Source organism: Prunus persica, chromosome G3 (genome assembly GCF_000346465.2).
Source record: "Prunus persica cultivar Lovell chromosome G3, Prunus_persica_NCBIv2, whole genome shotgun sequence".
NCBI classification, from domain to species: domain Eukaryota; kingdom Viridiplantae; phylum Streptophyta; class Magnoliopsida; order Rosales; family Rosaceae; genus Prunus; species Prunus persica.
This window is the reverse complement of record NC_034011.1, coordinates 4,164,411-4,189,346: the sequence shown is the minus strand read 5'-3', so window position 1 is coordinate 4,189,346 and position 24,936 is coordinate 4,164,411. Positions and strand designations below refer to the sequence as shown.

Sequence of the window (24,936 nt, the reverse complement as noted above, 5' to 3'; positions counted from 1 at the left end):
CTCAATATGAAATGTTCTAAAAAAACATTGGAATGTCATTGATATATTTTTTTGAATCATTATATATATGTTGCTATCTAATCTCCCTTTTGGTGTCTCCATTGGAGAATATGGGCATTTTAATTCAACTCATTTCAATTAAAAAAAATGATAATATCTAAAATGAGGGGGTATTTACTATTTAGAATCTGTCTACGTGCAGAAGCAGGTCATTCCAGATTTAACGTAATATTCATAAATAATTAATATCAATAGTTTATTTATTTATTTATCACTTAGTACCAGAATCGAATTTGCCAATACTATCCTCAAACACTCCATGCTCTTCCCTTTTCATGGAAAGTTGTCCACGTTCTACCCTCAGCCTCAGTTCCCCTCCTACATACACACCCAACCAAATATTATATAAACCCTTCCTTGCTCCTTAACAATTTATCTCATCACACATTGTTCTTCCAACTCTTTCTCTCTCTCTCTCTCTCTCCCCAAAATATATCTTCTTTATTATCCTTTGCTTTTCTACCCTTCTAATAAAATGGACAAAAACCAGTCGCGTAGGCAGGTTCGTCTCATGAGGCAGTCCCTCTTTGATCAGGTTTTTCTTTTTATTTTTCATTTTCCCTTTTTCTTTTCAAATTTAAATTCCTCACTTTATTAATCTTCAAACTCGTAATTTATATTTTACAAGGTACTAATGCAGGGAGACATTGTTCATATCGTACCTACATGTAATGCAAATGACACCATTAAGTTCTCCAAAAATAGCAAAATAATCCCAGAACAATAAAATGGATACGTGCATGCAAATTTATATCATCCATTTTCAAAATATTCTTGGGAATTTCAGGGATTTCTGGACGAACAGTTTATTCAATTGGAGGAGTTGCAAGATGACTCTAACCCAAATTTTGTGGAGGAAATTGCTACGTCGTACTACCGAGATTCATATAGATCACTCCAAGCCATAGAGCTGGCACTGTGAGTCAAATTATAATGTTTACTTTTAAAAAAAATTTAAATGACAATACATATATATTGGTTGATTATTTCATATATATATATATATATGCAGAGAGAAGACCCCTCGTGATTTTAGTAAGTTGGACAGCTACATGCATCAGTTCAAGGGAAGTAGCTCAAGGTAAAAAAAATAAAAATAAAACATCCTCATTTTGTTATTATTTCAAGAGATATTAGAAAGGAATCTGTAAGAATATTCTGTGTTGGCTTTTGAGATGACAAGATTTAATCCCAACTAAACATTTCTCTTAATTGGTGCAGCATCGGAGCCAAAAAAGTAAAAGCTGAGTGCCAACAGTTTAGGGAATATTGTAACGCAGGAAATGGAGAAGGGTACGTATGCAATATTAGCATCAATTACTAAAAAACTCTTATTATAATTATATTCTCTTAACTTGAGTTCGAATCCTCTCTCTTTATATTCGTACAAAATATATAATAAATTAATAATATGGAGAATAAATTTTAAAAAAAGGGGGAAAAATGTGTAGATAAAATTGGTAGGTCACTTAAAAGTTTTGATGGTAAATCCAGATGCATGAGGACTTTCCAAGCATTGAAGAAAGAGCATGCAACACTAAAGAAGAGGCTTGAGGCTTATTTTCAGATGGCAAGGCAAGCTGGGCCTATTGAGGCAGCATGTCGCCCCAAGTGAAGATAAAATTATTAACAGCGAGAGAGAGAGGCAGAGGCTACAATTAATATGAGTGGTTGGTGGATTTTGTACTATGTATGTGTACCAACCTCCGTTTAGATTAATGAAGGTGTATTAGGAGACGTAATTAGGTAGTTTTGGATTCTAATATCCATGTAAGCTATATTATATGTTCAATGAAAATGCTATGCAATTAAGTTTTTTTCTGCTTGATTGTCGTGTTTCTTGCCAGAATATGAAATGGGCTTTATTATATACAATGAGAATGCTTCAGAATTTCTGAGGTTGGATCGACTCACCCTTGGCTTGAGGCCCAAATCAATGCCCACTAAATTTGTATCACTCTTACCAGATAATTAGTTTCTTTCTAATATTTTGTTGGGAGAGAAGAGGGGGGTTGGGGGAGGGGGAGGGGGAGGGAGGAAGGCAAAAGCATAGATGAAGAGATATTTAAGGTTCGTCCCGTAACGTTTTACAATTTTCAAGATTTGAGAATGTGTTTGGTAGTTTAAATCGAGAACAATTTTCTACGAGCTAAAAACAGTAAAAAACATTTTTGATACCCGTATTTGAAAATGGGAAAGGATTGTATGCCCCTGATGATTTTGGTAAAGGATTGTCATACCCCTGATGGGATGTATGCTGAAATTGTTTAACGGAAAAATTGATTCCAGTTTTGGGAAACTTGATAATTGTCTCTTGTAATTATGAGGTTACGACCTCTAGTCATATGGCTTAGGTGAGATAGAGAAAGGGTAACTCGGAATTAACATTTTCATACCAAAACTACCCTTAAGTTGTTTTATCATAAATACATAAATGCCTTTTACCTAGTGGCTAGTGCAACACTATCTCGTTTGTTAAATATCTCCTACAACAAAAAATTTAATTATTTAATTTCTAAAGATCTTTTTTTTTTCCTTTTCTTTTGCTAGAGAAGGAAAATAAATATATTGTGTAAAAATTGTTTTCATTTAGAATATAGTGTAAACGAGCAATTAGAAATATGAAAAAATTTGCAAAATATTGTAGTAGGCTTTTCATTGCAAAACTAATTGTTGGAACTTAAAATATTTCAATAATAAGTAGTTGAATAAAAATATTTAGGCCATTTAGTAATCAAATTGATTTCGATTATGATTTCTTTTTATTTCTATTTTTTCTCATCGTGATTCCCGAGCTAAATATGACAATTCAATATTTTTTCGATAGACTTGAGACAGGATAAAGGTCAATATATCATGATTTTTGCTTATTTCTTGTTTAATTAATACCAAACACGGAAGATTCATGCTTGATTTCACCTAATCATCTTTGATTTTAAACTTTTTGCGCATGTGTTTCGTGACTTGGAATGATAGGGCTTCGCAATCTTATGTCTTGTTATGATTCTGCAGCTATTGCTTATATTAGCTTGTAATTGGGGAGTTTTGGTGAGGAGGGGAACAGTGGTAAATTAGAGTTAAGTTATTGTCCAGGTGTCAACAGATTAGCTAGGGGACAGAGAAATTGGGGCCAGAGGATTCGAACTCGAGCTCACCAAACACTCCGTGTGCCAGGAACAAGCGTCTCCTTCCCTCCGATCTATCTCTCCGGTCACTTGCTTAGGGTTTTCGCAGCCTCTCTCCAGCTGAGAATTTAGGGTTTTGAGCTAAAGCTGGGCTTCTATCTCTCTTCTAGGGTTCACATTCAAATCTGGTTTCAGCTATGCCGACTGCTTCATTCAATTCAAATTTTCTATCTTCCAGGTTCTGGTATTTATTTTGTTATGATTCCGCAGCTATTCAAAATATGTAATTGCATATATAGCTTATAATTGGGAGTATTTGGCTGTTTAGAGATTTGAGGCCAAAAAGAAAAAATTGCTGCTTTAGGGTTTTTATCAGTTCGTAGAGGCAATTTGAAAGGGACTGTTTCTGGTTGTGGTTGATTGTTTGGTGTGCTTGAGAATCATCATAGCTATGGCTTCATACAGGCCTTTCCCGCCCCAATCGTCATTCGGGCCGCCGCCGAATCAAAACCCTCTTACACCAACACCACCGCCACCTCCTTCACAGAGAGGCAATCAATATAATCAGAATTGGGGATATAATGCTAGTAGTGGTGGTGGTGGTGGTGGTGATGGGGCTGTGCCTGCAGCTTCTTCTTCGTATCCTCAAAACTACAATTACAATCATGGTAATTACGGCCCTCCAAGAACTCAACACCCTCACCCTCCCCCACAATATAATTATCCACCACCGCCTCCGCCGCCCGAGTCTTCATACCCACCACCTCCGCCCCCTCAAGCTCCTCCAGTGGCACAAAATAAAATGCCTTTACAGCCTCCACAAGCCCCCATGTACTACCAGAATTCTCAGTATTCACAATATAGTCACCAGCCAATCCAGCCTTTACAGCAGCCGCCACCTCCACCCCCACCACCTTTTTCCCCGAGTTCCTCTGTCCCACCACCACCCCCACCCCCGGGTTCACCGCCACCACCCCCTCCACAAAGTAAGGATGGTGGGGTAGATAGAGGATCCCATGAAAAAGGGGCTCCCAGGGATGTGTCGGTGTCGGGGAGGCGTGAACATGGGCATTTGAATCATGGGGTTCCTCAAAAACAGCATAAGCCCCCTGTTCCTTCAATGCCAGTGAAGAAAGCGAATGGGCCTCCAGGGAGAGTGGAGACAGAGGAAGAGAGGAGATTGAGGAAGAAGAGGGAGTTTGAGAAGCAAAGGCAAGAAGAGAAGCATAGGCAGCAGCTGAAGGATTCCCAAAATTCAGTTTTGCAAAAGACACAGATGTTGTCTTCTGGGAAAGGACATGGGTCGATTGCGGGGTCGCGAATGGGGGAAAGGAGGGCTACTCCATTCTTGAGCGGCGAGAGGACTGAAAATAGGCTGAAGAAGCCAACCACATTTGTATGCAAGTTGAAGTGAGTATGTTAACAATGACTTACCTTTGTTTAGAAACACATTTTGCTCTGCTTTAATTGAAATTAATCTTTTCCTGTTTTGATATAAACTGACTACATGATATATCAATAACAGTTTTATTATATATTTTTTATTAATTCCCTTACAGCTTAAGTTTAACTTGTACTTTCTAGAGTTCGTCATGTTTATTAGAACACAATGATCCAATTTTAGCAATACACAATGTTTTGAATTTGTCTAAAGCTACCGGTGGTACGCTGAACCTAATAATAGTTGGATAAGACTCCAAACTTTTTTTATTCAGCCTTTTATTTGTTTATCGTATTGTGAAACACCATTTGAGATGAATCTTATATATACTGTGTGGCTAACTAATGCTCTTTTAGTTCAGGCCAAAACAGAACAATGTAAATTTAGTTAAAAATAGTGTTTGTTCATCTCTCTGCTTGTCAAGTACTTTCATTGTTTACTCCGGTAATGACTCCAATCTAACTTGTATGCTCTTTGAAGATTTCGGAATGAACTTCCAGATCCAAGTGCACAGCCAAAGCTTATGTCTTTGAAGAAAGACAAAGATCAGTAAGTCATCTCTTTTGTTGCTCAACCTTTAGAACATTTGTACATTTAGGCTTATATGTGTATGCAATGCATGTTTTTTGTCCATGGACCTTTGTAACCTTTTTGAGGTTGTAAGAATGAGTAATTGGCATCATATGACTGCAAGCAATCATCAGGGTGGTTTTCAGATGGACGAATTAATCTTAGCAAGTAGAAAATTGTTTAGGAAAGAAGATGAATTTCTACTGCACTTATATGGAAGATGCGGTTAATGGAGATAATTTTGTGATACTATTTTTTACAAATTAGAGGGGGGAGGGGGGGTATTTCAGTAACTGTGCAAAAGGGGAAGAAGCTTAAGAGGAATGAAAAGAATGGAAAAGAACAAGGGAAGAACGATTTACTGATGAGATGACCCACATAGCGTTTATCTTACGGGGTATATGGAAGACTAGAAATGAACTTTGTTAGTCTGGTGAAGCTGCAAACCTATCAGTATTTATGGACTGGATACAGCCTGAAACTGCATGCATCAAGTTGGGCGATCAAGAAAATATGAACAAGCAGAGCAGGTTCACATGTCGTTCTTGATGTAGAAGATAATATCCAGAAAATGTTGGTGTGGTGGTGGACATTGACTTTCATAGGTCAGGTGTTATTTGTTATTTGTTTTTTTTTTGTGGGGTGGGGAGTGGAGAGAGGATAGTCCAGGATGAGTTTTTATCTTGTTTAGCACTCATTACTATGGCATAAATTTGATTGAGAGTCTGGAACTCAGCATACATGTTTGGTTTTTGTTGAAGCTCGCACTATGGAAATCAAATCTGATTGTTGAAATAATGGCTTTATGACACATGAGCAGGAGTAGAATTATTATCCCTTGATATCTTATTATCAAATTCCAAAATCAAATCAATTATTATTTTGTGTTAACTTTTGCAATCTTCCCTCCCTCTCCCAGATATACAAAATACACAATAACATCGTTGGAGAAAACATACAAGCCCAAGCTTTTTGTTGAGCCAGATCTTGGGATACCTCTTGACCTGCTTGACCTCAGTGTATACAAGTATCGTTACTCTACAGCCCTAACCTTTTTAAGACATCAGTAGTTTTTATTGCATGATAATACTGAATATCTGTTTTTTTCATGGATCAATCAGTCCTCCAAGTGTTAGACCACCCCTTGCTTTGGAAGATGAGGAATTATTGCGGGATGACGTAGCAGCAACCCCTGTGAAAAATAATGGCATCAGAAGAAAAGAGCGGCCTACCGATAAAGGGGTTGCATGGCTGGTTAAAACGCAATATATATCTCCTCTTAGCATGGACTCTGCGAGACAGGTAGTCGATTAATGCTTCATTTTAGATGAGCAGTCTTTCTTGAAATATACTGGTGAGCTATGTTATAAGTACGTGCATTGGCATCTGCAGTCTTTAACTGAAAAACAAGCAAAAGAACTGCGGGAAATGAAGGGAGGTCGCAACATTTTGGACAACCTTAATGACAGGTTTGCTCTTTGCCTACCTACCTTTGTGATCGTAAAACCAATGTCCATTACTCATGTCAATTAATTGTCGTGAATCATTTTTCAGGGAAAGACAAATCAAGGACATTGAGGCATCATTTGAGGCCTGCAAGTCACGCCCTGTTCATGCAACCAATAAGAATTTATACCCTGTCGAGATTCTACCTCTGTTGCCCGATTTTGAGCGGTATGGAGTATCTGATTTTCTGTTTAAATAAGGAAAACATTTATTACTTTAGTCATTCGTACACAAGCCCGTTATATGCTGATCTTAATTAGTAAATTTATCATTCGTAGTGCCAATGGCTTATGGTTGAAGTCGAGCTTGAGCTCTCATGAAAAGCTTGTTATTTCAGAGTCCAGACATTTTGAAATCAAAATCATTTATATTCATGCATGAGCATGCATGCATGCAGATTATAGATATTTGTCAATGATGACCAATTGGGCTGGTGGCTGGTTAATTGAAAACCTAAAAACATTTATTTGTGGCAATCATATTGCATTCTAGAATATTCACGCATTAACTTGGGGCTGTTATTGATGATGCTTTTGTAACAGGTATGAAGACCAATTTGTCCTTGCAGCATTTGATGGTGCTCCTACTGCTGATTCAGAAATCTACAGCAAATTGGACCAGTCCGGTCATGACGCTTATGAATCAAGAGTGAGTTGGCATGCAACCAGTTCTGGCCATAAATTTAGATTCTTTTTTTTTTGTTGGTAAAATAAAATCAGATTCTCAAACCTTCAATTTAAAGAAAATCTTCATTTCTAGGATTCTGCAGTCTGCATCACATTATAATAACAAGTGAAAGCCCCAAAACAGTGAACTGGAATTGAATCCAAAAGACTAATAGACGACCATCAAAATTGCATGAATTGATTTAGGTGAAAGGTTTGGAAAACAAACAAAAGAGCTAAAATAATCTGTATCCACCTGTACCCATAATTGAAGCAGTATTCCTTCATTATCTGTTAGTGTGTGTTAGATGGTGCTTATTCATTTAGAGGGAAATAATTTAAGAGTTGCCTTTATCCCTTGATTACTTTAATTTTACCTGAAGTGTGTGTTGAATTGTTGCAATTTACTAATCAAGTTTTCATTTGGGTTGGGAAAATAATTTAAAGAATTGTCTTTGTATTAGGTAATCATGTCATCCCACAACATAATATCCCTTTGTTTACATGAAGTTGAACCTTTCTTATCTATGTTCTTTATGTTAATTTTTCCTGGCCGTTCTACTCTCAAATTGAATGTATCTGTAGATTGAGCGGCTCTTTTGCTCTTTACTTATACTTTATCCGAATCCACCTTTCATGTGAATTGGCCAAAGAGAACTGCCAATAATGCTACTCCTTTCTTTCTACTATCTGTTCATATCCAAATATCGTGTTTTCTTTTTCTTTATTTTTTCAGTCAGACAACCTGGCTTTGGAAGAAAAATATTGAGTTACAGTAAATATTTTGTGCAAAAGATGCGTTGGCCTGACAGAAGTTTTAATATGTCATGGATTTTTAGACTGTCATTTACATCAAACTTAGTCTGCGTCTTGGACATTGTTGTACTTGAATATTTTCATATTTTGTCATTATCCTATTAAGTGGCAACTGGTGCATTATTGTCTCATCCATCATCATCTACTACAGGCCATTATGAAAAGTTATAAGGTAACAGGCGCAGATCCAGCTAATCCAGAGAAATTTTTGGCTTACATGGTCCCTTCTCCAAATGAGGTAGACATGCTTGTTTTGACTTCTAAATCTGAAGAAGATTAGCATTAACAGTTCATAGGCTGATCTCATGGCTCATATATTATTTATTTCAATGGTGGCAGCTATCAAAAGATCCGTATGATGAATCTGAAGATGTTTCTTATTCTTGGGTTCGCGAGTATCATTACGATGTATGTACCATCCCCATGGTTTTGGGAAGTTATTAAGTTAGCTTTTGATTGCATATTTTAAGATATTCCTTTTGATGTCTCAACAGGTAAGAGGTGATGATGTGCATGATCCCACAACATACCTTGTTTCATTTGATGAAGAAGAAGCACGCTATGCGGTATCCCAATGAATTAATATTTTCATCTTTATTACGTGTGCATTTATTATTTGCTCTTTGCTTCTTCTTTTTTTGGTTTTGTTTTGAGGAATAATTCATCAAGATTGTCCTTCTTTATAAATTTTTCCATTCACAACGCAGCCCCTTCCCACAAAGCTTGTCTTAAGGAAAAAGAGGTCCAAAGAGGGAAAAACCAGCGATGAGGTTGAACATTTTCCCGCACCTTCAAGAGTGACTGTCAGGCAGAGATCAACTGTTGCTGCAATTGAACTAAAGGATTCAGGGGTATGGCGATAAGCTATTTGTTGAAATTTCCTTTGGTATCCGGTTTTAGTCATCAAATGATTTGAATAATTGTATATACGCATAATTGGCTTGCTGCTTTCAGGATTATTCAAGGGGATCTGTGTCAAATTTGAAAACAAGACGCTTTGATGTTGAGGATACCCTTGAAAGACCACGGAAGATTGCACGACATCAAGATATTGATGAATATAGTGGTGCTGAAGATGATTTATCTGATTAATTTATATTTTGATGTAAATGTCGCCGACTGTCATGAAGGCTTGTAGACTCGTGTCAACTAATTTGGGATTATTCCCAAACTGCGATCGGATGCTGCTTTAATGTAAAGGCGAGTGTGAACTAATTTGGCCGCTTGTTGGGATGTCCATTCGACTCAAATATCACTGTATCTTAGCAGAAAAACATTTTTCCTTAGATACCATATAAGGGTAAGATGAAATAAGAAACCCTGGTAAAGAAGTTAGGACATGTTAGAATGTCTAAAAATAACAGCAATAGTTTTCTACTTGCAACGTCAATTGTGAATATTGATTTGTTATGAATAATATTCCATTCTTTACGGTTAGTTTTCTACTGCCCCATCAATTTGTGAATTGTCAGAATCATTGTACATTCTGAAAATGTCCATGAGCATAATCAGTCCATCTTGCATTGCATGGTATAAAATAACAGCAAAAGTGACAATTCTTGACACAACGGGAGGACACGGCTGAGTGATGAACCCAAAAATGAGAAAATCTTGATTTGGATTTATTAATTTTGAACCCGAAAATGAGAGCTTATTAACACAAATAATAAACAAGTTGAGTTAGTGATGGTTTTGATATTGTAGCTTCTTGTGTTGGGCCTTTCACCCCCTTGTTTACCAAAAACAAAAACAAAAAAACGAATTGGGTTATTTTTCAACACTTTTGACATGAAAAAGGAAGAAAATTAAAGGGTATTTCTTGGTCCAAAGTAAGGTGGAACACCCATTTGTTGATAGAAATGGTCATGATTTCAGCAAATGAGAGAATCAATGTAGCATCTGAGGAAGGATGAGAAGTAAATAGATTAAAGAAAAAAAGTGAGACAAAGTAAGGAATCCACAAAACATTAGACCTTTTAGCTGCTATGTAGGTAAATGCTCGTCAATGCTAAAATAATAATGGAAAGAAAACTGCGAAGGACCCATAAGTGTAATGGTTTAGAGAAATTGCTACCCATAAAAAAGGTCCTAAGTTCGAGTCCTAGCATCCATATAGTGTGTGTGAGTTTAGTACACTTGTACCACCCCTTTTAATAGAAAAAGTCCTAAAAAAAAAGAAAAAGGAAAGAAGACTAAGGAATTTGTCTCACTCCCAAATGACAGCACATCTTTAGTGCCCTTACTATATTAAACAATGTAAAGTATTCTACAGAAAACTATGTTGCCTTGTTCAGATAATCACCTAGCTACCAATCGAAGTACATCATGTATTCCCAATATTTACAAATACTCAAAATGGCAACACTTGATAAGAGCGATCCCACATGGTGAAAGCTGTAAGTATTGCATGGATCTGTGCCTTCCTTTATATAGTTAGATACAAAATATCTATTTTTGAAACAGGAATTGTAGTAGTTGATTTTCAGCCCCTTTGTGAAGGTAGCCTTGGCGAAAACTCTATAACTCTGCACCCTTCTTTAGGAATCAAGATTTCTTTTACGCAATTGATGCCCTGCTCATTGTAAATGGAGTCAATGCTAGTGAATGGATAAAACTACAAAAGGAGTAAAAAATATATTTAAGGCTACAAAAGTATTTATTTAAAGCACTAACCATGCTCGCCTACACCTAACAGCTTCCTGACGAACAGCCCTCTTTGGATCATCAAGAGCCTTACATATTGCTTGTAGTACCTGAATAAATATTACGCATAAGATGCAAGCATGCACACACATGCGCACACACAAATTATAACTAGAAAGGCAATTTTCATCAATGTCAGACAGACCCAAAGTTGGGAGAACTTTTGTATCATCCACTCACCAAGAGAACTAATGATAAAACACCAACTAACCTGTGTTCTCATGGGAAAGATTCTTGCATATGGCAGCTCAGATGTTGCAATAAGACATTGAAGTGCAGTCTCTCTAACAAACTTAACATGTAAAAGAAAGATATATCAGCCAAAACATATAAATTTCAATTTTAGCCATTTGGTTTTTCAATTCTGGCTTTATTCACAGTACCAAGGCTACTGTGGATAAAGTAGGAAATGGGGTGGCAAACTGAAATTGACATTTTATGACAGTTAATATTGATGCCTGAAAGAAATACTGAAACAGAAAAGGTGTGGCCGCACTTTCAAGAGCTCAAGTAAGCAACAGAACAAAGTTGGTATAACGAAGATTAGGTACCATCATATGTGGGTAGTCAATAAGTCTGGTGAGGCAATTAACTAAAATGTGTGCATTCTCTATGACAGCCACTTGTCCTGCATGAACAAGAAGGAAATGAACACTAGAATTAGGTTCAGAGTTGGGGAAACATAGGCAATGAAGCAGTCACATATCAGGAGAGATTCATCATTACATATTTAATTTGGCTAGTCCATGCAGAGAGATATATATTATATACACTAAATGGTACATGTACATGCACACACAAACAAACAAATGCAGGCCTGCAATGACACAGTTGGCATTACCATTTTTATCTGTCAATATTCCAGAAAGGACTAGCAGAAGACTATATAGCTTATCTTTATCCAGAATATCTTCACTAAGCAGGGACAATCCATCCAACAGTACTGGCATAAGCTGCAAAATTTTTATGGTAATGTCACAACAATGTTTCCAAGATATTCAAATGGCGCCATAAAATGTAATTTGTTATTTTTAATTACCTTCTTGGCTTCACTCAAGATAACAATTAATGGAGCATTAGATATAAGGTGCGCAGATGCCCGAAACAGCATAGATCTGAAATAAGGCAGTAATTTGGGGAGTAAAGCTTTAAAAAAATCAACAAGATTTCTTCCAGCCATGTGCAATGAGTAATATAATGAGTATATACCTGCATACTGATGAATCAGATTTTATTATACAAGACTGCAGAATAGGCATCACTGTAGAGAAAAACCGCTGCTTGTAGAGTGGTCGTGCTATGGCATGAAATTTTCGGTTCAAACAAACTTCAGAATCACTCATAAGAATGTGAAATGCATCTGCTGCGCTTCTCATCACAGAGTGCTGCTCGTAACTGTTTTCTAACAAACCTTGCTTCAACTCCATGGCACGTATTCTGCCTTCTGACAGTAAGCACTCCAACAAAATTTTGGTTACATCTTTTACTTTTTCATGACCAAGTAGAAGCAAACCTTTCCCTATCCATGCTAGTCCAACAACGGCATGGACTCGAAGCAGTTTATTGCTCGAAAAACCAAGGCATAAATCAGTAAGACCAACTTTACTGCCATTACCTGATCCACATGTCCGTAAAACTCCATTTTCATTGAGATTCCATAATTTTGTTCTAAAAATCATATCCACTGCTTCTTCTAAGGTACAGTCAATTGAATTTGCTGTTTCATTGGATTTTGTACCCAATTTGTTGATCACAGAACCCAAAGCCTGAGCTGCTGGAACACAACCTTTAAGAACGGTTGTCATAAACAAATGCAATATTCCTTTTACATTCACAATCTGCGCTTTTGGACGCACCGCTATGATCACTGATGCAAAATGTGAAAGAATCCATTCATCTCTAAGAGAAAATTTGTCTATCTGGTCATCCCTGTGAGAAGAGTTGTCTATCTGTTCAGAAACGCTCAATTCTTCAAGCTGAATGGAAGAGGTGGCATCCAGGGATTCCTTAAATGGAATGGATATGCTTGATGAAATAACACTGTAAGCCTTGTGGATTATAATGTTCTGGCTTTCTTCTGAACAACTCCCAATGGCAAGCTTCATTGCCATCATGGTTGCATCAAGAAGTTCCTGAAGTAGCATTATAAATATTATTGGGTTTCATGTTGTAGCATTATAACCTATCTTTTCAGCAATTACTGACTATGGGTTAGCAATGTGGGAAGGAGCTGAAAGATATTTCTAATATATTGACTAAACATCATAATGGGAATTGATATCATAATATATTATATTCTCTTAAAAATAATAAAATAAAATAAAAACTCTACACACTTCTTCCTGGACTTGAATGCTAAAATCTTTGCAACTTTCAACGCAATTCCATATATTAATGACAAACCGCAACAGAACTTCCTCGAGACCTCCCGTTTCATTGATCCTGAGCCCATTTCAACAAAAAATTCATATCAACAACAGAAAAGGAATGAAAAAGAAAGAAAAACGCATTACACTGGGATCACAAACTAGCAATAAAATCTCACGAACGCAACACAATGCCCTACTATGTATGAAACTTCAACTTATTTATTACTTTATGTGTTAATAGAAGAGGAACACATATATGAGGTAGAGAAGTGAGGGGTAGTTTGCTTGGAGTGGTAATGTTTACTCAAGCGTAAAAGGCCAAAACGAAGAAATATATTATATATATATAACGCGTAGCTCTAAATATTCACCTTAAATAACTTATTTAGTGTGATGGCTCAATATTGTCAGGTTTTTCATGACTAAGCATGTAAAAGAAACTTATTAGAAAATTACTTTTGATATCACCAACTGTCAGCAACTTTCTTGACAAGTTATTATATTTGATTATGGAAAATGGTTTGATCATCAGAGAGGGGATTTCACTTTTTATACCAGTTTCTTTCATTAATTATCTTCACATTCCTAAGCAGTCGTTAATTATGCTAGTTCCCAAAAATACTTATGAATGCTCTTTTGTTTACCAAAAGAAAAAGAGCAGATCACTCTTCATATGTCTAGAATGAATTATATGAATTACTCTCCAAATATCTAGAATTCCCTAGAGAAATTAGACGTCTGCATCATGGCCCCAAGAAACACGAATAGCAAATTTGTAAACTTGCTAGGTTTTGAACTAATGGTTGTTGAACTTGTACTCCAAGGGCATAATGGTTGTCAAAACCAAAGAGTAACAATAACCAATCACAATTATCAAATTGGACATAACTTTACAGATTGAAACATTCGGGTACAAAAGCATACCATGAAAGAATCTTATTACAGTAGCATTCCAACAGTTGAATTGTTTTTTCAGCTGACTTCAAATTTCCATGGACCTAAGCAAACAAAATGCAAAGACAAGAGTCATTAGATAAAGAGAGAAGAATTTCTTGACTGCGGGTGTTCCATGAATTTATAAACGAATAGTTTTAGTATGAAAAACACATAATTTATAGGCTGAACATACATAATCAGATAACTTGGCCACTATTGCCTCTTCCATCCCTTGTACAATTTTTAGCATATGATTTCGCCCACTTGCACCAATCTCAGAGGCCGCCTCCAGTTTTAGTGAAAAAGGCATTTTAACATCATCACGAGACACCAATGAAACAGTCTTGTCAACAACAGCACCCATATAGCCTAGTGCCTTCTCAGACTCATGATACACATCAACGAATGACCCAATGTGGACTAAAGCTTTCAACACTAGTTTCCATAGCAATATCTTGTTGAAATCCACTAAGATGATTGACATGAGTATCGTCAGAATATTCGCAAACAAAAATTTAGATATTGGCAAGAAATCTCCAGGGAATGTAGCCAGAATCTGTAAACCCTTCACTGCATATCAATTTAAAATGAAAACCACAATCAATATAGTTGGACTGGGACTAAAATTTCATATTTAAACATATAAATGCATATCAGTCACTCAATTGGGAGAGAAAATCAATATAAAGGATAGGAAGGGGATATTAAAAAAAAAAAAGGAAGAGAGAGAGAGAGAGAAGAAATATATTACCATACATATATTATAATTACTGATTTGGAACTTCGAAAAATTATCTAAATTTTGCTGTACTTTATTATTTGTTTACAAAAGATGTAAAGCAGGTTTGCAGGAAGCTGATTAATCATTGAACCCCTAATATACGACTTAGTACCCATTTAAGGCCTAGCACAGACAGGCCAAGAAGAGATACAGCATGGAACTGACTCAAAAGACAGAACTCTTGTTTTAAGTGTCAAATAGGAACTCTGGCAAGAGAGATACTGATTAGAAGACTAATATTTCAAACAAATGCACACAATAGATATTCAACAAAACTCATCATTCTAACGCAAGACTCAACAGCAGAGGATTTGAGAATTTGACAAATGCCTCATGTAAAAAAAAAATCTCACTACAGCGTACAGATCTAACCAAGTTGGTACAAACAAAAGAGATGTACAATTCTTAAAAAGCCGCTGGGCTCCCCTAAGTGATAACTTCCTACTTAAGGCATGCCCAGGTTCGCATAACTCAGATTGTCAGGATTAACTCATCATAAGCATCTTGCATTATGGAAAAATTAACCAGATGAAACTATATAACAATGACATGTTCAAACAGAAAAACTTTCCAGAGCACAAGAAACCCAAAGCACTAACCTTTGAAATAAATATCTGCACCATGAGCAACTTCATTAGCATTCGTGGCCAAGGAAGAAGAAAAGGCATTGACTAGTGAATCCGCAAAGCTCTGAAGCATGTAGCGACATGTCTCCTGTGGAGTATCAGGCTTCGGAGCAAGGTCTTTCGATCTCATAATTAAATCTCTGCATGCCGCAATTAATTCCACGCAGAGATAAAGAGCTCCAAAATTAAACTTTTTTGAGGGAAAAGTATTCTCATTAAGAGTGCAATCCCCAGCCGAATTTGTCACAGAAATCTCGAGAGTATTCATTAGGCGGGGGAAGAAACTTTCAAACACACTGTTACAGGAAGCCATGGAAGTCTTGGATATTATATAAAGGATGCGACCAACGGCATGTAACCACTGCTTGCCTTGCAAGGGAATATTATTATAATGTTCATGACTGGCTATGGAGTTGAAAACTATGTTTATACCTTCATCCTGAATAATCAAACTTAAAAACAAAGCCTCATTTTGCAGGGTAACCTTCTGTAGAAGCATTAGAGCTTCTGTTGCAATTTCATTCTCTTGAAAGCCAAGACCATATAGTGGTTCTGAAGTAAAGGACATATCAGGCTTTTCCAATGAATTACTTATTGCATCTTTCAGTGAAATCCAAATAGCTCCAGCATGTTTTGCCATTCTGTCAGCTCCATATTTAGCTGTGCAGTGGTTAAGATACTTCAAAGAATCAACCTGCATGCATACAGAGGCAAACAACAAAAATATAGTTTTTTAATAAATGCATTTTCTCAAAATTACAGTGAAAATTGCTGCATTTGCAATGCAAAGCATAAAGATGCATTCAAATTGCCCAAACCTTTGCTAATGGCAGAGACGAAGAAAGTTTCTCAAGAAGCAATGGAATGACAAATGGTTCGAATAAAGGCGTGGACGAGAATGCTGACTGCAGAAAGAAAAAATTTAGTTTAAATATTCGTAAAAATCACATAGATAGTCGTATACATAAGTAATAAATAGCTCACATAGTTCTGTTCCCACCTTAATTGCCTCATTGGAAAAGGCAAACATTAAGCAATAAAAGATAATTTCCCCAAACAAACACAAAGTATAGTTTTCCTTCACTTCACATCCCTCTATGTTTATGACAAACTTGTATGTAGGTTCTGAAGCTGGCTATTCATATAAAATTCTGCATAATATATAAAACCTCGGGGGTAACTATGCAAACTGAGATGAAAAAATATTAATAAGAGAGCGAAGTTGTGAATGATTAATTTCTCATTTAGGGAACTAAACTGCAATGTGCAATTCTCCAACCAAGTAAATTTTCCTAAGCCAGATGAACCTGTAAAACCTGGTACTCATGAGGATTTTTAGCCTAATATATAAACCAGTTGCAGGCTTTATGTTTACTTGAGCTCATTTACACTCTTAAAATAAAGGCAAAGGCTGGATTTTACTGACTCACTTTTCCCTATTGACTCAGTAGTCTGTCTCACTGCTTTATTAAATATGTGTTTTCAGACTCAAAAGTTCTTGGTGGAAACTACTGTAGAATGTAGAGTTTTTTTATGAATGCAGGTACAAAAAGAAAGAAAAGCTACCCAGAACTGCTTTACGATTCTATCCAGTAGCAATTTCCTATAAATTATTGGAAAAAAATTAATGTGATAGACAAAGCATTCTCACATGCACCTAGAGTGCTAGTCCAAGCTAAGTCATAATCAGTTACGATGAATGATCCAATCTCTGCCTTGAAGAACAATGTGTATCATCATGGACATATATCCATCAGCCAATATCAATTTAAAACAATTTCATATTCCAGCAAGCAGTGTCAGGAAAAAAAAAATTCAAGCAAAAGATGGGAAGAAATAGAATCAGTAACAGTGAAAGCATACCATTAGTGCCTTTGAAAGGTCATCCCTTTTCACCTCAGCGTCCTCATCTTTGAGCTGGACATTGTATAGAAGGGGAAAAAACCACACATCACATATCAATGAAATCAAAGAGTGTGAGATTGTAAAGAACTGATAGAAACACATGGAATATTAAGCCAACAAAAAGATAATGGTCTATATCCTAAGTCAAAGGGGGGAAAAAAGCAACCAAACAGAAACCTCAACTATGATTATCTTTAAAGGCATACCATTTGATAAGAATGTGACAAGCTAGAATTCATAAATTTGGATCGTCAACGTTTAATTAGAAATTGAGCTTTTGATGGAAATCAACATCTATAAATAAAAAAGATTATTTTCATTTCAGTTATCATTAGTCATTTTCATAGCATTATGACAACCCAATTGTCTGGGTCACTTTAAGGAGACATCCTAATTGAAAAGGAAACATCCCACTGGTTAAAAAAAAGGCTTACATGCATCATTAGTCATTTCCAAAAGGTGGCTTCAGAGAAGATCAAGATATCAAAAAGTTCCGTCACATCTATACATAATGCAATTTAAGAAACTAATTTTAGAATTTTCGTGCATGCTAAGAAATAGTTTACATAGAAACAATTTCAAAATTACAACTATACTTCAATTAGTTTACACTGAAATGCAACCAACGGGTGAAAAATACGCTTACATGAGTAAAATGAATGGGAAAGTAAGATCCCAATAATTCAAATAGATCTCCACAAAAACTTGCAAGTGAGCCAGATGGGTCTGGATATATTCGCACCAGAGTCTCAACAATAGGAAATGTTAACATTAAGCAATGAGGATCCTTTTCTCCATCCATAGCTTGACAGATCCCATAAAAAAAGGTTTCACCCTACACAATGGAGAACAAACTGATTAACGTGTAACCAGAATCACTGAAAAACGAAAAAGATTACTTTTGGGAGGAGTTGACAGAAATTAAAACCTCCATGGTATATGGTGCGCACACATGCATGTGTTTCGCTGTCTATGTGCATATGTGTGTGGAATTTCGGTAGATAGACATTCTCATTAATTGGGCATGTTCCAGGTTTGTAACGTGACCATGATAGATAGATAGACATTCTCATTACATGCACGTTTTGTAACATAACCATGATATTGAGTTCCAGGTTCTAATTGGGCACGTATAAATCAATCCAGACATTCTCATTAATTGAATAGAAGTCCATTGAACTCAGAGTGTTTATATAGTTGAAGTTAATCTGCCACGAATTCTTCAGGTCATTCATAAAGTTGCAATGAAATTGGAAACAGTACGTATTGTCATCAGCCAGGGTTAAGGTGATAGTATCGGGTATCGTTCCTGATTTGCATAACTTTCATCATATACGGCTGGAAAAGGATTATAGAAACACACGGACAGAACACAAACAAGCTGAAGAAAGCTAAACAGAAAAAATACCAGTGAAGCAATCTCATTCGGATGGCGCTCTAAAAGGCATTCCAAAAGCTCAAAGCAAAGCTGCAATAGAATTTGGACATGGAAGTCAAGCAGTTTTGTTCTTGAAAAGGCATTGGCTATACATATAACAGATATTAGTAATTTTTATTTCATTCAATTTCCTGGGCATTAAGGATGGCATCCATTATCCTACCTTTCTGTCATGCTGCCCTAAAGATTGCACCTGTAGGGACTCTATGTAAGACTGAGCAACCAGTTTTCCGTCACTGGCCGAGACCATTCCAGCATTAACTTTCCTCCTCAGCAGTGCCAAGCAACCAACAAGTGCACCACGTAAAGCTCTCCAATCTGCCTGATAAAAGAATAATATCACTAATTGCCTTTTGAGAAAGCAAAGTATGAAATTGCAAAACAGAGGTTCCAGAACAAAAAAAGCCAACGCACCAGTCTGTCTGTGAAGAATCCTATCAAACTATGAATAGTTGCATTATCTAGTGGCTTTGATGCAAGACCTGTAAGAACTTCTGCCAGAAGAAGTATACCTGAAGAAGGATACAGTGTGCCATGAAGCTTTCAGATTTTTGTCATGGAATTTAACCATTTAGGTAAAAGTACAATCTGGGGTAACACTATTTGAAAAACACAAAATTCGTCAGAGAAAGAATAGACGATGTAATATAAGTATATGGGCAGTATAAAAGAGAACTTATGGTGGAACTGGCAGAGCATGGCCACGAATAAATCTCTTGCTCAAAAGAAGACTTTATTGTCTAAGAATAAGAGTCAGTGGTAGTTAATTATGCCATTAGTGATTTGTTCTGGGTTTTCTTAAAGTTTCTAAAGTCGGGTATTTTACTGACACTTTCATTGCTGAATATGGGTTGTGGGTCGTGGATTATGAGTTTTATTTTATTAATAAGATAACATAATTAAACAAGAGGCATGACATGTGACCTTAAGCTTAGTTTACTTGCGGAATTAGGAGTTTGTTTTATAGTTTCCCTTAAGAAAAAGGTGAGAGAATTTATAACTACCAATACAACCTATTGGATTCATACAGCTTTTCATGAATTGAGTATTCCAGTTATTGAGCTGCATGCCCAGTTTCTCTCTCTCTCTCTCTCTCTCTCTCTCTCTCTCTCTCTCCTTTGTGCATTGTTCGTGTGGGTACTGTTTATAGCAATCCCAAGTTTCTTCCTTCTCTTGTCCATTTTTCATCTCAAATTGAAACCCCATTTTTCCCACATCAAAATGGCAGAACCCCAAGTAAAATTCACATCTTTTATCCCTACCAAATCCTTTTAGAACCCTTCCCTAAAACCAGGAATTTGCATATTCAGCCAGAAAATTCCTGCATCAATATCTTGAAAACCTGCCCTATCATCTCTTTAGCCTTTCAAACCGCAATTTGTGATACCTAGACCCCCTAGTCCAAAACACAAATTTCCTAAACCTTATAGCCCTTCATATAGCATATGTAGGCAAGAATTTACACTCTATCCTACATCTCCTAAACTTAGAGCAGAATAGAAGAATCAATACAGATAATTAAGAAAGTTAAAGTACAAAAACGATCTAGAGGAACATTACTGAATCTGAGATCATGAATCTCATAGCCAAAGGAATCATCCCAAATCACCATATATATCCAAAATCAGAACTATCATCTACACAAATGCATTCTTATCATCAAACCGAAAGCCAGCTGCACAGAGAGTCACTTGCGCACAAAAATATGCATAAAAATCTTTAAGCTACTACCTGATACTTAGACTTAGGTCCTCACAGGATAACAATCTATCATTCCATTTAAGAAAAATAAATAAATGACATAAGAGTTACCCCGAGCACGGATCACATTATCCGTAGTGGTCAAATACATCCTCATTTCTTTCACCTATTTAGAAACACAGAAATTAGAGAAAACAGACCAATTGAATCTAACCGAAAGATGATGGATAAAGAAAAGTGAATCGTACCAGCACTTCAATAGTTAAAAAGTCACTCTTCACGAGAGAAATGATTGAATTCAAGCTCGCAGCCTGTAAAGCACACACATTTTGAGCTTCAAACTATCCTAACCCAAAGCAGAAACATGAAAGAAACTCATGCATAGATTACAAAGTGCTACAGTCATTTAAATTGATATACGCTGCAGAATTTGATTAAAGATTCATAAATTAGTTTGAATTTTGATTGTTTATTTGTTTTCCTTAATTTTCCAAGCAGCAAAACACAGGATTAAGGAACTCAAACTAGTAGAGACTTTTCACTAAAAAAATATTTAAAAAATCGAGTAGAAATTGAATGGAGCGTGAACCTGCTCGGTAGGAGAGCGAGACGTGTCGACGTACAACTCAATGTGCTGAATCAATTCGGTGGTTTCGGCCATTGCTAGATAATAGAGAGGTTTCAGGGTTTTAGGAAATATTGAAGAAAGGGGAGGGTTTTGTAAGTGGGAAGTTTGAAACAAAGTCTTTGAGTCGGAAAGCCGGAGTCAATTGAGCTCAAAAGGGTTTTCTTTTCTTTCTTTTTTTCTTTCCCTTTTTTTTCTGTAAATAAATGGTTTGTTGTTGTAAGTTGTACTTGTAACACCTCGTATTTCAATAGATGATGTTAGGCTGGTTGATCGGGACTTGGGGTGAGCATCAATTCGGCCGAACTGATGAAATTGGCCGAATTAAATCATAATTACCGGTTTGGTTTGGTTTTGATCAAGAAAAAATCAAACGGTTTAAAAACCAAACTGAACCATATATGGTTTGATTTGGTTTAATTTTGAGCTTTTGTAAACTGACTTAAACCAAACTGGACCGTTTATATGTATATTTATTTATTTATATTTTATTTTACATGTGTAATACTCTAATTAGTTAATTACTATATTTGAATATTTGAATTGAGCTACATTAGTTAGTGAAATATGAAGTTTTATGACATTTTGAGCTTTAGGATAGTTTTGTACTCTAAAAAATGATTTATGTATGAAGCAAGTCATGAATTTGTTGGTTAAAATTGGGCTAACAATGTTGAAAAAAATACAAAAAGAAAGAGAATAGGGCTTAGGCCCCAATCGGCCGAACCAAACCGAATCAAACCGTCTTAAATTGGTTTGTTTTGGTTCAGTATCCTTTATAACTTTTATCCAAACCAAATCAAACCAAACCGTCATATTGTAATTGGTTCGGTCGTGGTTTTGAGGTGAACTGATCCAATCCAGACCGTGCCCACCCCTAATCGAGATAGTGAGCTTTATATCACAGTTTGGTTTCATTTTCCGTAAATTGATTGTATTAAAAATAAATTTAAAAACCCTAGTTTTCCCCCAAAAAAAAAAAATTGGTCTATAATTTTTCAACAATTTCTTAGGTTTGAAAGTGCTTCATGTCTTGTGGTATATTGTTGTATTATGACTTGTTTAATTAGTCGTATGAGATTCTTTTACACTATGATTTTTTTAATTTGTTCGACTTTATTCATAGATTCTATGAAATATAAACTAAAAATTCATTCTTTTATTTTTAGGCTAAACCTTCTTACTCATCACTCCCCATAAAATAAAAATACACATGATTTAGATGCTAGTAAAATCAAGAAAAATAATTTTAGCGATATTTAACAAGCATTGTTAGTTGTTCTTGTCGGATAATACTTTGTCTTGACCTGTTAATTTGTGCTAGATTCAATTTCAAATCACATTATGGTATGGTGGTGTTAAAAAAGTAAAAATCATCATCTCTATGTACATGAAAGAAAGGCTTACAACAAACGTGAAAGAAATTATAATTTATAAGCCAAGAAGTCTGAAAAATTACATGTGTTGCTGGTGGTTCTAGTTGTAGGGATACAAAATTACATGTGCAAAGCTCCTTATACTTCTAAAAGATACAAATGAACCCACCTTGTACAAATCAGAATTTAAGATCATGAAACTATTTATTCAAAAGCCATTTGGTAATCTCCATCTCAAGAAACCTCATCCAATCGATCAAGAAATCCTTTATGAGTTACGCAGTCATTAAACAGAAGCTCATTTGAAGAAGCTGCTTCAAACTTTGTCCACAACTCCCTCTTTAAGGTATTCTCACCAGGACGCTTGCCCGTTCGAACAACACTTTCAGCTTCTTTCCAGATCGGGGTGCTTCCTATCAGTGCAAGCCTGCCCCCTACGGTTTCTGTGACAAAAGAAAAAATTTGAATCAAAACATGTCCAGTATGCTCTGTGTGCTCTCACACATAAAACTAGTAAAAGGAGCAAACAATGAACGGCCAACACCTTGAAGACAAGATGCTTTGACTTGATGAATGCCTCCTTGTCCATCATTTCCTTTTGATACATACAAATTCATTTGCTTATCTAGAAGATGACTGGTTTGTGGCAATTGGAAATCAGCATTGTCTGAAGACTCTACATCAGGTGGATTTAGTAGAACACAAGTTCTGGGAGGTGACATACACCATTCTGGTGACGCTTCTACATGTTTCTTTCTAGGTCCCGATTTATAAGCCTGTTGTAGCGCCAACAGCTCTGGATACCTGAAAGCAAGATCCTCAGAAACTTCACTACCAGAGGATTCACTGCAATTTGTGAATCCGACAGGAAACGGGGTAGACTTATGAACCCTGCGATGGCCCTTAGGAGAGGACTCTGAAATGGGTTCAAGCAAAACACAAGATTTAGGAGGAGACGTTTTTAGGCATGGAGTCACCACATTCACGACCATGGAACCCCTTTGTTTCGAAAACATAGGCGGAGAAACAAAACCAAACTCAATATTGCTTCCTGGCTCAATACCAACTGGTCCAGAAGGCTTACTTGGAGTTTGCTTTGTTGCCACAAATTCAAGCAAATCATCATTTGCATCTCCAAAAGTAGCATGAAAAAAGGGTATCCTATCAGAAGTACCAGAAGAAATTCTCTCAAAGACTGATGATTTAGAAGGGATTGGGGGTTTGGAAGACAGAGACTTTGATATGGGAAGAGGGGTAAGTTTAAACAGATGTCTCCCTCTTTCGATAGTGCAGTCGGCACGCCAAGACACAAGGGGAGAAGGTGAGATAAGGGAGCCTAGTGGACTCTCAACCTCTACACTTTCAACTTCATTTACAGTAGACTCCACAGGAGTGGAGAGTGACTTCTGAAGCCTGGGAACCCATGGCTGCAAGCAGTTGCATAAAGTGCAGGTGAAAATGAAATTCAACATCAATTGGGAAAAATAGGATGTATCATTATGCAAGTGGGATACTGAGAAATGAATTGGGTAAGAATTCTACTGACCTTCATAGAGGAAAGTATCTCAGACAAGAAGTTTGTGAAGGATTCAACTTCTTTGGTTTCTGTTCCTTTGCATTTAAATGCTTGCACAACTAATTCATCAATCTGCCATTCAATTTCAATACAAATCACATTCTAACAGATTCATACAACCCTAAAGAAAACAGAATTTTCAATTTTCAATATAGATGAAAACTTTAACAATTCTGCAGTGGCTTCCAGTTGTAAATAGAAATCTCCAGAGAGAAATGTTGGTACCTGATGAACGAGGGCAGAGAGATCGGACTGAAGGAGCAAGAGCCGATCCAGAGTTTCTTCGTTTTGATCCTTTCCCTCATCTTCTTCGACCCTAAGCTTGTGTGGTTCCTTGTCTTTCTTCTTCGAGGTGGCAGAAGATTTCGAGAACCTTCCGTTCTTCTTCGCGGTGGCAGAAGATTTCGAGAACCTTCCACCGCCATAGTTGTTCGCTACGTCCCTCAGCGCCTTCCTCACTGACCTCGCTTTCTCTTCGTTCATCGGCATCTCTCTCTCTCCCGCTCTCTGTCTCCGTTACTCTCTCTGCTTTTGAATTTCACAAATGACCGCTCATTTTCGTTTAACTCTAGAATTCTTGGGCCCATCGCATTATTGGTCCACATACCAAGCCCATTATAATCCGGCCCACCACATAGACACTTTTTTTTTGGTCCACAGGCCAAGCCCATCTTATGACATTTGCTTCTCATGAGTGGTCAACACATGGATTATTGT

At 36.5% G+C, this 24,936-nt stretch overlaps 4 protein-coding genes across 7 annotated transcripts; 2 read left to right on the top strand and 2 right to left on the bottom strand.

The window, feature by feature from the left end:
- Positions 263–1,920, top strand: LOC18784296 (histidine-containing phosphotransfer protein 4). Its single transcript, XM_007217497.2, has 5 exons — positions 263–595; positions 848–978; positions 1,073–1,141; positions 1,282–1,353; positions 1,555–1,920. Exons 1-5 carry the CDS (start codon positions 536–538, stop codon positions 1,673–1,675), a joined length of 453 nt encoding a protein of 150 aa, XP_007217559.1. The 5' UTR covers positions 263–535; the 3' UTR covers positions 1,676–1,920.
- LOC18784174 (protein PAF1 homolog) lies at positions 3,089–9,398 on the top strand. 2 transcript variants are annotated; one of them, XM_020559255.1, is made up of 12 exons: positions 3,089–4,595; positions 5,107–5,175; positions 6,116–6,223; positions 6,309–6,498; positions 6,589–6,665; positions 6,751–6,870; positions 7,245–7,350; positions 8,335–8,421; positions 8,523–8,591; positions 8,678–8,749; positions 8,891–9,034; positions 9,138–9,398. In XM_020559255.1, exons 1-12 carry the CDS (start codon positions 3,637–3,639, stop codon positions 9,273–9,275), a joined length of 2,139 nt encoding a protein of 712 aa, XP_020414844.1. In that variant the 5' UTR covers positions 3,089–3,636; the 3' UTR covers positions 9,276–9,398. The 2 variants fall into 2 exon arrangements, with proteins under 2 accessions (XP_020414844.1, XP_007217663.1); XM_007217601.2 differs by having other exon boundaries at positions 3,090–4,595; positions 6,318–6,498.
- On the bottom strand, positions 10,223–21,759 carry LOC18782197 (MMS19 nucleotide excision repair protein homolog). Of its 3 annotated transcripts, XM_007217479.2 has the most exons (20): positions 21,232–21,759; positions 20,891–20,953; positions 20,754–20,808; positions 19,356–19,453; positions 19,105–19,263; positions 18,912–18,971; positions 18,150–18,338; positions 17,462–17,515; positions 16,417–16,503; positions 15,572–16,292; positions 14,385–14,761; positions 14,180–14,253; positions 13,223–13,328; positions 12,096–13,018; positions 11,926–12,001; positions 11,728–11,839; positions 11,438–11,514; positions 11,098–11,178; positions 10,857–10,936; positions 10,223–10,755 (listed from the first exon to the last, which is right to left on the bottom strand). In XM_007217479.2, the coding sequence occupies exons 1-20, from the start codon at positions 21,301–21,303 to the stop codon at positions 10,740–10,742; spliced, it is 3,480 nt and encodes a 1,159-aa protein (XP_007217541.2). In that variant the 5' UTR covers positions 21,304–21,759; the 3' UTR covers positions 10,223–10,739. The 3 variants fall into 3 exon arrangements, with proteins under 3 accessions (XP_007217541.2, XP_020414842.1, XP_020414843.1); XM_020559253.1 differs by lacking the exons at positions 20,754–20,808; positions 20,891–20,953; positions 21,232–21,759 and having other exon boundaries at positions 19,105–19,259; positions 19,356–19,445; XM_020559254.1 differs by lacking the exons at positions 18,150–18,338; positions 18,912–18,971; positions 19,105–19,263; ... (2 more) ...; positions 20,891–20,953; positions 21,232–21,759 and adding an exon at positions 17,938–17,985.
- Positions 22,683–24,746, bottom strand: LOC18782346. The gene is made up of 4 exons (XM_020559073.1): positions 24,445–24,746; positions 24,190–24,291; positions 23,188–24,070; positions 22,683–23,086 (listed from the first exon to the last, which is right to left on the bottom strand). Exons 1-4 carry the CDS (start codon positions 24,706–24,708, stop codon positions 22,878–22,880), a joined length of 1,458 nt encoding a protein of 485 aa, XP_020414662.1. The 5' UTR covers positions 24,709–24,746; the 3' UTR covers positions 22,683–22,877.

Coding starts and splice junctions, on each gene's coding strand:
- LOC18782197 (XM_007217479.2), bottom strand. CDS start 21,303: ATGGCCGAAACCACCGAATTGATTCAGCACATTGAGTTGTACGTCGAC. Junction 18,339..18,911: donor CGAATGAGATTGCTTCACTG/GTATTTTTTCTG, acceptor TCCATTGTGTAG/GGTGAAACCTTTTTTTATGG. Junction 16,293..16,416: donor CGTCTCTGCCATTAGCAAAG/GTTTGGGCAATT, acceptor GTATGCATGCAG/GTTGATTCTTTGAAGTATCT.
- LOC18784296 (XM_007217497.2), top strand. CDS start 536: ATGGACAAAAACCAGTCGCGTAGGCAGGTTCGTCTCATGAGGCAGTCC. Junction 596..847: donor GGCAGTCCCTCTTTGATCAG/GTTTTTCTTTTT, acceptor TGGGAATTTCAG/GGATTTCTGGACGAACAGTT. Junction 1,142..1,281: donor TTCAAGGGAAGTAGCTCAAG/GTAAAAAAAATA, acceptor TAATTGGTGCAG/CATCGGAGCCAAAAAAGTAA.
- LOC18782346 (XM_020559073.1), bottom strand. CDS start 24,708: ATGCCGATGAACGAAGAGAAAGCGAGGTCAGTGAGGAAGGCGCTGAGG. Junction 24,292..24,444: donor TCTCTGCCCTCGTTCATCAG/GTACCAACATTT, acceptor ATTGAATGGCAG/ATTGATGAATTAGTTGTGCA. Junction 23,087..23,187: donor CAAAGCATCTTGTCTTCAAG/GTGTTGGCCGTT, acceptor CTTTTGTCACAG/AAACCGTAGGGGGCAGGCTT.
- LOC18784174 (XM_020559255.1), top strand. CDS start 3,637: ATGGCTTCATACAGGCCTTTCCCGCCCCAATCGTCATTCGGGCCGCCG. Junction 8,750..8,890: donor AAGAAGAAGCACGCTATGCG/GTATCCCAATGA, acceptor TTCACAACGCAG/CCCCTTCCCACAAAGCTTGT. Junction 9,035..9,137: donor TTGAACTAAAGGATTCAGGG/GTATGGCGATAA, acceptor TGCTGCTTTCAG/GATTATTCAAGGGGATCTGT.